Source organism: Propithecus coquereli, unplaced genomic scaffold (genome assembly GCF_000956105.1).
Source record: "Propithecus coquereli isolate 6110/MARCELLA unplaced genomic scaffold, Pcoq_1.0 Scaffold23, whole genome shotgun sequence".
NCBI classification, from domain to species: domain Eukaryota; kingdom Metazoa; phylum Chordata; class Mammalia; order Primates; family Indriidae; genus Propithecus; species Propithecus coquereli.
In genome coordinates, this window is record NW_012147841.1 from 8375524 (window position 1) to 8386763 (window position 11240).

General features: G+C 40.5%; 1 protein-coding gene across 2 annotated transcripts in view; it reads left to right on the forward strand.

The window, feature by feature from the left end:
• The first annotated feature begins 2669 nt into the window (after positions 1-2669).
• LRP12 (low density lipoprotein receptor-related protein 12) overlaps positions 2670-11240 on the forward strand; it is a 112155-nt gene continuing 103584 nt past the window's right edge. For both annotated transcript variants that reach the window (XM_012645302.1, XM_012645303.1), the window contains exon 1: positions 2670-2862. In XM_012645302.1, the coding sequence (XP_012500756.1) occupies positions 2784-2862 (79 nt within the window). In that variant the 5' untranslated portion in view covers positions 2670-2783. The remainder of the gene's footprint in view (positions 2863-11240) is intronic.

Sequence of the window (11240 nt, forward strand, 5' to 3'; positions counted from 1 at the left end):
GTAGTCTAACTGTAATGGAATTGTTGCAATACTAGCCACTTTACATCTATAGTTTTTATGGATTTTAAAGCACTTTCTCATGTATGCGCTACTTGATGTATCAGCCTAAATAGCCGGCTAGGTAGATTAGGTGACAAAAAGAGTAACTACCATTGAGCTCCTATTCTGTGCTGTGTTGCTTACCAATGTCTGATATCCTATTAGAGTTGTTTTGTGTAAATAAAAATGTCCCTTCATAAAACATAAATATCCTTCATTAGTGAACATTGAATACCTGTTAGATCCTTTCCAATGAGAAACAAAATACTTAGGTTTCGAAGGCGTTAAGACAGACACCTGGATCAACAGTTCTCAAAATTTTATTGGGTGGAGGGGAGTTGGTGGGAGTGTTGCTGAGACTATTTCAGGAAGGTACATGAGGTCCTCCCTTTGCCAATTTATATATCTGTGTGAGTCTGGATTTTCTTCATACGCTTCAACCAAAACAACATATTGCAACAGATTGGATGCAGAAGCAGTTATGAGAATCCAGCTGTCTTCTATTAAGACAGATATTAGGGAGATTTATAAAGATGGAAAACAATACCACTCTTCTCACTAAATTTTTTGTTTTGGAAAATAGACTTATGTAAACTTGTATTTTTTTATTTAAAATGACTTTACAAGTATTTTAAAATTTTATTTTAATTTCTAAATGGTAAATATCGATAGATATGACTCATATAAACAAAGGCTTTTTGGAGTCCTCACCAAATTTTAAGTGCTAAAGGGACCCAGATGCTCAAAAGTTTGAGAACCTGGTAAGTCTGAGAAGACAGATCTAGGTGGACAAGCAAGTGTAGGAGTGGGAGGGGTGTGATAGTTGGGGACTGCTGAGGGCATTGTGTGTCTTGTGTTGGGGATAGGGTTCCTCAAAAAGTGTTAATAGTGGACAGGGGAAGATGCTGTGAACAGGTCCAGTCTACTTTCTTCACTTTGCTTGTAGCCTGGCCTAAACACAGCTGTCATGGAAGTGCAATGTATAGAAAGAGGTCACAAGAAATGAGTGGAGTTTAGAATCCTAAAACTAGGGAAGACAACTGTAAGTTTAGTGAAGAATTCTGAAGTTGCTTCTTTTTCTCCAATGAGAATATAAAACATTTTTAGAGTTCTGGTTACTTTTTTGCAAGATGATAAAAACAAGATTTGTTAATTATTAGATTTTTGTAGTATTTGTCAGTACATTTTTTTCTTTTATCTTTTGGAATACCATTTCCTGGGAGAAAATCTCAAAGGGGACAAATCGGTAGGAGTTAGAGGGAAACCTAATGCACTCCCCAAAATGTATGCCTTAAAATTTAACATTTACTTATTATGCACTAAATATTGTGCTAGAGAGTTTGCTGTGGTATAGGGGAAACAGTCTTAACCTTGGAGTGAGAAAAACTGTTTCAAACTATTTACTTGCTATATCGTTTTAGTAATTTAACCTCTCTAAGTCTTATTTTCTTATCTATAAAATGTGGGTAATAATATATATCTCGCAAAGTTGTTAGGAATTAAAAAGAAATAACCATGTCAGCAGGACAGCATAGTGCATTGTAGGTCTTCAATGAATAGCCTAGAGAGTGCTAGTGAAGGGCAATGATAAATCTAAATGCAGAAGTAAGACTTTATAGAGAAGCACTTTACAAACACAAGACCGAAGGTCTGACGTGCCAGTGTCACTACAGATGTATTTAGAAGTGTTACGGGATCTAAGGCAAGGTCACATTTGTTGGGAGCAGGGGAAAAGATTTAGGGAAATTGGAGCGTGTTGGATGAACACTCCCTTCCTCTCCTCCGAAACCCCAGGTCGACTCCAGCCAAGCATTCCAGCCGGCTACACCCTCCATCCCCCGCTTGAGATGTCAAACGGCCTCCCGCGGCTTCCACGCCAGACTGGAAGAACTCTGCATTCCAGCCTTGCGACACATTCCGGGCACCCTGACCGTGGGCACCCACATGGCCCCGCAACCGCCCCTTGGCCGGGGTCAGCCGCACGAACTTGCGCCCACCCCTAGGCAAGCTCCGCGCTGATCTCAAGTATCTCAAGCGGAGGCATGTGGGGTCCGGGTAGGGGTGGGAACTACCAAGTTCTCAGCCTCGGCCACCCACTCTTCCTTTACACATAGCCAACTTCAGCCGCCCAACTTGCCCCTACCCCACCCCTGGGCCAGCGCCCAGGCCTCAGACTGAGTGCAAGCTCCTCCACTGGCCCGGCTCTCCGACCCCCGGGCATCCAGCGGCTGGCGTTCGCGCGCTCGCTCATCGATTGGCACTGTCTTGCTCCTGGGGCTCCAGTCGCGGGGAAAACGGCCCCGAGACTGGGAAAGTCCAGCAGAGCGCGGGGCGGGAACCTAGGAAGGCGGGCCAGGGGATTGCCGATCGCACGGATGAGCGCGCGCTCAGTCTGGCGGGTGGCGGCGCCGGCTAGCTTGTGCGGCGGGAGGCCGGAGTCCCGCGTTCGCCAACCCCTCGCTTCAGGGCCGGCGCGCGCGCTGCCTGCCCTTGCCTCGCGAGGGCTGCCCCGCGTGGGGCTCTCGCGCCGCCCGAGGTGGGAGCGGGCGAGCGGCAGAGCGAGGGCCGGAGGGAGGGAGCGCGCGCGAGTGGCGGCCCCTCCCCTCCCCCTCCCGCCGCCGCGGAGAGCGCAGGGAGCAGCCGGGGGCTTGGCGGCGGCGGCGGCGGCAGCGGCGACGGCGTCTAGCCCCAGCTCCTCCTCCCCCTCCTCTTCCATCTCTTCTCTCTCTCCATCTGCCGTGGTTATGGCCGGTCGCTGGAGCACAAAAGAGTCTCCGCGGTGGAGGTCTGCGTTGCTCTTGCTTTTCCTGGCTGGGGTGTACGGTAAGTGTCCGCGTTCCTGCGCCCCGCTGACCGAACAAAGCTGGGACGACCGGCGTCCCGAGGCCTCCAGGACGGGGGTTCCCCTAGACAGCCGGGGGAGACCCTGGCGGCCGGCGGGACAAAGACCTCGCGAGGGGTGGATGCGGCAGAAGGGGTGTCCCCGTACGGAGATGCTTTCGTCCGCTCGCCCACCCCAGAGCCTCGGGGTGTTGGAGAGAGGCTGGGGGTCCCGGCTGGGAGGGCCCTGGTGGAGCGAGGGGGGGCGGGCGGACTTCCCGAGCTGGGCTCGAGGGCCCCAGCGGCCGGCTCCTCGAGGACTCAGCGCCTTGCACAGTCCATACACACAAAGATGTGTGACTGTGTGAGAAAGAAGGGGAGGTCGCCCCCGCCGCTGCCGGGACGGCCCTGCCACCTCCTACCCTTTGGGGTTCGGAAGTTCTCGCCACAATGAAATTCCCACCACACCAATCCCTCCCTTACCCCATTCCCCGAAAAAGCACCCCGCTGCTTCCTCCCCATCCCTCAACCTCGGGGCCAGACTCTGTTGATCCGGGGCATGCAGGATCCTGTTGGTTCCCCGGGAGCAGCTCGCGGGAGAAGGCCAGAAAATAGTTTCCAGCCCCACCTCAATCTCTCCCAAATCGGTTGTGCAGGTCTGTCCTGACTCCTAGCTTAGTTGTCATTTCACCCATCGTCGTCCGCTACTGTTGTCACTGTTGCTTTATTCCAGTCGGTGGATCGGGTTAGAAATAACTCCTTTCAGGTTAAGAGAAGGCTGAAAACTACGTGTGAGGACTAAGCATTATATTGCCTTGGGGTCAGAACAAGAGCCAAATGGAATTAATTGGAAAGAACAGTCATTTCTTGAGAGAATTGAGTTCCATTTCTGACTTCACCGTTTTTAGTTCATCAGTTAAACACATTGAATAGGTATTTCAGAGAACACAGTTAACCTTTCCTTTTTGGAGTGTTGCTTTGATTTCTCCAGAAGGAAATAATTAGAAGTTACCATTCTTTGGTAAATTTTACTTATAAAAAGTCTAAGTCATTTGCCACAAACAGTGATTCAATTAGTATTAATATAATGGTGGTGGTGACAGGATTCAGTAAACATGTAATTCATCAGCAAGTATTATCTGTTTTAAAAGCATTTGTCCGTGGAATCGAATGTGGTGGTAGCTTTTAAAACCTGAGAAATGTCACTAAACGAAGAATTTAATGAACTTAAATTGGCATTTACTGACAGCCAAGAAACAGTAGTCTTTTGTGTAATTCAGGATGTGTTGCTCCCTTACCTGATTATTATTGTTTTTGTTTTGGGGAGGACAGTGGTTTGGTCCATATTTGATGTGGTAATTGCCAATGGTGTGCTTGTGCGTGACCATAAAACCCAGTGCATGACTTTGATTGTTACTTGCATCAAGTAGCTGTGATTCCTGCTTGCCTGATGACTTGTGGGTTTGGGTCTACACCGGAGATCAATAAGCTATTATGTTGTTTCTTCTAGCCTGAAGGTAGGTACAGTTCTGCTCTAGGTTTGGTGTAAAATGGCCCGAGAGAGAGAAGAAAGTAAGAGGCATCTTTAATTTAGGGTGATTAGATTGTCTAGCTTTGTCTTCTATTCAGAGTTGAATTTCTGTGATGTCTGATCAGAATAGGTAAATAAATGGGCTCTTCTTTCATTAAATCCTATGTCATTAATGTTTGAACTAAAAGTCTTTTGCCTCTAAGGATAAGAGGCTGTGAACCCAATAATTTGCTTGGTGCGTTCTTTTGTACTTGTACACAAAGTGACTTTCTGGTAGGTGCTTATCAAGTTTATCTTTTGGGAATTTGTGTTCAGTTAGGAATTGTTAGTAAGCAAAGACTGAAACTCCTTTTTCCAACAGCATGGGCCCAGATTATAAAACTATTAGGTGATTATGCCAAGGTTGATGTCTCAAGGCACAGCAAGTTTCAAAGTATAAGAGAAAAGGAGGTAGTGAGCCAGACAGAACGTTAAACTATATCAGCAGAGATTAAAGGAACTCTTCACCCTGCAACTAGGGAAATCTTTACAACTGCATTTTTGTGTCCTATTGTGTCTCTCTAACCATATGTGGGTTTATATTAGTTAAAAAAAGCTATAACAGTAATATAGGGGGATGTGGTTTTTGTAACAATACTGGAATTTGGATAACTTATGTAGTAGTTGTAATGTGTAGTGGATACATCCTGAGAAATAGCTTATAACCTTGAGCTTCTTAGAACAGATATTAGCTATAATTTATGAAACTGTGCCCTTCACAGTCAAGATGTATTTTTTAATGGCTTCAAAAATAATTAGAAAGCTCTGTTAAAGCAGCTGAATATTCAGAATCATTCTTAATATAGAGAAGCAGATTGATTGGCCAGTATTTAGAGAATTCCAATACTAATTCCTCACAGAGCTACTCTTTCTTGTCTATTAACTGCTAAATTAAATGGCTCCAAGATGTGTTTTGAATCTTTGAAACCTTTTATATACCTTTTTTAAAAAAAATCTGTAATTATTTTGGTGTTCATTCTCTTCACATGACCATTTTAGTGGACTGTGATATGTGGCTATTGTAGTTCCAAGTTACTGAATGAGAGTCTTATTTGAAATTTTAAATTGTGATACAGAATACAGTTAGTGTTTTCTAGAGGACCACTAATTATCGTTTAGAGGCTGCTGTATCTTAACTGCATTCAGCGTGCCTAAGAGTTAGGAGGAGAAAGTAAAGGTTGACCTCTGCCTTCTTGAGAAGTTTCAAGGGATAAGAACATTAGTAGTGGCAACCAAAAGCTTTGCTAAACATTGTCCTAGGCCTACTGTAAGAGGAGAAGTGCTTTGTCATTTTTCACTTAGGGAAGTCTGGCTTTTACAAACATATAGAAGTTTTCAAAACCTCTGTCTCCTAGTTAATAGAAGCTGTTAGTCTTGCTCACCTCCCAAACCACAGTTTGATAATTCTGATAGTTTCATTGTGTTATCCTGTCCACTTCTGTCTGTCTTCCAGATCAGTGTTTTCTTTAACTCAAACTCACCCTTAAAATACACATTGCTCTGGGTACTATATACATAGAGAACAAAACAAAGTTCATGGAATGGTATTCACCCTTACTACCTGTGGTACACTCACGTATCTTCTATTTATTTTTCCTCCCCCTTACCCTTTCTTTCTTTCTTTGCTGATCTGGACTCAGTAAATTAATTTTGGACTCTCTAATAGATTGCAGTCCTTAGTTTGAAAAATACTGCCCTAGATGAAGCCTTAAAATATAATTTAGAATGTTTGTTGTGTTTGTATATCATTTCATAATAGTCTTGAAGAATTGAAGATGGTTAGTTTTTGTTTACTTGCTGCTAGAGCATTTGGTAGCACTAGGAACTCTTCCTGGCATATTCTGACTGATTTGTGATAAAACTCATTTTAAAACTGTTTTTCAGCTTATTACAGTCAAGAGTCTTTACTGTGCACAGTACTGTTCTAGATGTGGTAGCATAAAATGCCCTTTTTTACTCTTGCATGTATCTAATGGATGAATCTTTTCCTATGAATTTTATGGAACATTCAGTAGCACTTTATAAATTTCCAGTTTAAAGGTAGACTAGAAGTTCCAATTTTAGAAAGGTTGTAGAAGTAACTGGAACATGAAAAAAAATCTAAATCTGATACCAATTACTTCTGAAAAAGTCAAGCTTGATTACATAAAATACGTTGAATAAAACTGAATTAATTGCTTAATTGTAAACCCCTCCTTGAGTTCAGAAAGTGTTAAATGACCACTTTTAGAGGGATAAGCTATATTCCAGAAAGAGTATGAAGGAGATTTGAATGATGCACAGTAAATGATTTAGAAGATTTCTAGAAAGTAAAATCTCATTTGAAGAACATAAGAGGGATGTTAGGCTAAAAAGTGAGCAGAAGTTAAAGAAAATGTTAAGATTTATTTTTGTGGTTAGAAAATTAAAAGCTTATTAAAAACTTAAGGCAACAAGGAGAATTTTTGTGTTTCTGATCTGAGATGTTGTTGGTTTTTGGTTTGGTTTTTTTTGTTGTTGTTTTGGTACATTTTACCAGTGATACTACATTTCAAAGAGTGAAAGTTAAGTAAAAAATATATTAAATATAGATGAGATTTATATAGATCTAAGTAAATAGAAAATGTTTTGCTTTCAGAATTTTAGAATGAATATTAATCCTGTTCTTGCTGCAAGTCCGTATGTGTAAAGGAAGGTTATTCTAAATTTAGGAATTGAAGTTGAATTGATGATCTCTAATTTCTAAGGTTACCTTTCCCTTTTGTTTCTCCTTCTTTTCTCCTCACCACCTACCTGCCCCTTCCTTTTTGAAAGAGGTGGGCAATAGATGTATACTTCTTATTCCCATTTTCTAAAATTTAGGATTAGATCCTGCAAATACAAGTTACCAATCTATCTGTTCAGGTACATGTCATCAAAGTGTCTTCTTTTTTTTTTTTTTTTTTTTTGAGACAGAGTCTCACTCTGTTGCCCTGGCTAGAGTGAGCGCCTTGGTGTCAGCCTTGCTCACAGCAACCTCACACTCCTGGACTCAAGCGATCCTTCTGCCTCAGCCTCCCGAGTAGCTGGGACTACAGGCATGCGCCACCATGCCCGGCTAATTTTTTCTGTATATATTTTTAGTTGTCCGATTAATTTGTTTCTATTTTTTAGTAGAGATGGGGTCTCGCTCTTGCTCAGGCTGGTCTCGAACTCCTGAGCTCAAACAATCCGCCCGCCCCGGCCTCCCAGAGTGCTAGGATTGCAGGCGTGAGCCACCGCGCCCGGCCCAGAGTGTCTTCTTTTTAAGTAGATTCAAATAATATATTTAGTTTCTATACTGAATTAGCTTAGGGAATTCTCGCTGTATAAGCTATAGAGAGGAGGAAAGGAAACTAACATTTATTAAATAAGCTTATAGCGTTTATTAAGTTACAGGTATTGTACTTGATCTTTATTCATTACCAGTTAATCTCTAGTGGGTCGAATTTAGCAGTCCTGTAAGGTATTTATTCCTTTTTTATGAATGAGAAAATTGAAGCTCAGAGACAGTGTGACTTATCAAACCACTAGAAAGTAGTAGACTCACGATTGCAACCTAATCCTGTCTGTCTCTTCACTTATTAATTCATTAGCAAATATTTGTTGAGTACTTCCTTATTCTGGCACTGTGTTAGATACAACTTTATGGACAGTTTCTGCCCTAATGAAGCTTAAAGTCCAGCGAGTAAGTTGTAATGAGTGCTCTAACAGAAATGAACAAGGGGCAGAGATAGTGAATAATAGAGCAATCAGGGGAAGAGTTCTTTGAGAAGGGGACATTTATAAGATCTGATGGATAGCTAACCATGTTACAGTTGGAATAAGAGAGCTTTGTTTGCCTGTAGGAACAGCACACGAAAGGCCCAGAATCAGGGAAGAGTTGATTTGAAATAACTGGTATGTTGCAGGTAAATAAATGAGTCAGTGAAATCAGCATAGTTGTCATAAGGGAAAGTGACAAGGTGAGGTTAGAGTGATATGCAGAACTCAGGACTTTAGAATCTGTGGTAAAGAGTTTGGGTTTTATTGTAATTATAACTATTGAAGGGGTTTAAGACGTGACATAATGTGATTTATGTTTTGAAACCTTCACTTTTGCTACTATGTTGATTACTGCTGTGAAGTGGGCAGGAGTAGCCATGGGATGATATTTTGGCTGTAATGCAGGTGAGAGACACAGGATCTTGGACCAAGGTAGTAGCAGTGGAGATAGAAGAACATAAATTGCCCTTTAAATAGACAAAAAAGAAGTACTTCTCTTGTCACAAGAGGGAAAGAGGAAAATATTGGTGTATTTAGGTCTGTAGGTTTTGGGGTGGGAAGGAGGTGACATCTGATTGTTCCTATTTTCTCAAAGTAATATGATGTGAGATCATCAGTGAAGAGGAGGAATGAGAAGTTGAGAGTGATTTCTTTTCTCTCAATTCGGTAGAACAGTTTGGACCCTTAGGAAGTTAAGTTTCTATAATTTAATCTAGAATAAAGAAGGCTAAGAACACTCAGGGCAAGAAGAGATAATGTGGTGAATAGTCGTGCAACATAACGAGAACGGATGAGGACTTGTAAGGGGAGAAAAGAAGGTTCTTTGGAGAACTCAGTTCTAAGGGCAGTCATTTTTGTCAATGAGATAAGTATTGAACATAACTTTCTACAGTGTTTTGAGAGTATTTCAGGCTAGAAGCAAAAGCTAGATTTCAAATACCTGTTTGCCCAACGTAAGTGCTCTATGATCAATAGAGATCAATTGATCAATAGAGATTGCCTTCTGTCTTTGGAAGAGTCAAGAATATATTGAAAGATTAGTGAATTTCAGAACATATTTGGAAAAAATGGAGCTTTAACCCCTTTTTTCGGAATTGTGTAGCTTTTTTATAGAAGGTATAACTTTAGTAGATCCAAAAACTTGAAAGTAAATAAAAAAAAATGGAACAATTTTCTATAGTTTTCTATAATTTTCTTCTTAAACTGTCGTAGTATCAGTATGATGAAGATGTGAAATTGTTTTATGCTCATGTCCTTACCATTCAATGAGTCTAACTTGTTACCTCTGCTTAATTCACTTACATTTCAGTTTATAGAGAAATAAAAAATGGTGATAATCTTTTAATATTAGGATTAAATGGAGCACAGTAGGATGTTTAGTAGTTGGAATTTACCTTTTCAAATATAAAAAAGAGAGTAAGTCTTTTATTATCTGACTTAATTTTATTAATAGTCAAAGCATCTTTTAGGTTTTATGTATGTTGGAGAAAATATAAGATGACTCTTTGTATTTGGTATATTCTGAGATAGAATTCAGTTTCTTGAAATTATTGTTGCCTGTTCTAATAACACCAAAACCTTTTACTAATAGTTAAAATGCAGAACACCTTTACCAAAGGATGCCATGATTAATCCTCAAAATGTCTCTGCGAGTTGGGTAGTATTAGAAGAAACTGAAGCTTGAGAGTAGTAATCTTGCCTAAGGTTCCTGTGTCTCCACTGCTGTTCTCTTCATGTAGAGGCCCATTATTTTTTGTCCACATTGTTATAAGAGCCCCCAACTAGTCTTGGTTGTAGTCATGTTCCAATTCAGTCATATAACACATAGCAACAGCCACAGTAACTTTTCCAAAGTACGGATCTGATACTCTGATTTCAGATTGAATAAATCTTTCACTTTTTACTAAAGTACAGATCTGATTGTGTACTTTTTGCTTAAAACCCAACAGTAGTTCCCTATTCTTAAAATACAAACATAACTAACTGGAGCCTTCATGAGTTACTTTTAACCTTTCTGCCTCGTCTCTTGTCACTCCCCTTCACCACTGCCCTTCCTTCTCCCCTGTAGCATGTTTCTGTCATACTGAACTTTGTGTCTCCTGGCCTTTGCATACTGTTCCTCTGCCTGACTTTTATCTTTCTTCTTCCACCACTTTCTTCACTAGGCTTACTCCTGCTTTTCCTTTGGCTTTCCTTTAGATGCTGCCTCGTTTGGGGAGTCTTTCCTGGTTCCTTAAAACTAGGTACCCTTCTTAGATGCATCTTGGATATATAATGTGAGCCTCAAATGTAAATCATATATGTAGTTTTAAATTTTCTAGTAGCCATGTAAAAAAAAAAAAAAAGAAAAACACGTGAAATTAATGTTAATATATTTAATTCAGTATATCTGAAATAATGTCATTTCAACATGTAGTGAACAGAAAATAATTATTAATGAGACATTGTTTTGTGTTTTTCATACTAATTCCTCAAAATCCGGTGTGTTATACTAATTCCATTTCAGTTTGACTAACCACATTTTAAATGCTCAGTAACCACTTTGTAAAACAGTGTCTATTAAAACTATGTGTAAACATGCCCTGTGGCCCAGCAATTCTACTCCTAGGTATGAACTCAACAGAGATGGATGCATAATGTATACCAAAAGACATGGACAGGAATATACATAGCATCCTTATTTGTTATAGTCCCAGACTAGAAACAACCCACATGTCTACTAGTCATAGAAGAAATGAATAAATGTGGTATATTCCCATAAGGGAATATACTGTTCAGCAGCATTTCTCAAACTTTTGGGTCTCAGACTCCACAGTTACTGAGAAATCCAAAGAATGGTTTTTATATAGGAGACACACATATATAGACACACACATATATATGGAGAGAGAGAGACAGTATTAGAAATTAAAATTGAGAAATGGTTAAATTTAACATCCGTTTAAAATGACAATAAGAAGCCCATTACATGTTACCATAAATAACCCATATGTTAAAAATATGTAAAATGACAAATAACTATATTTTCCAAAACAAAAAATAATTTAGC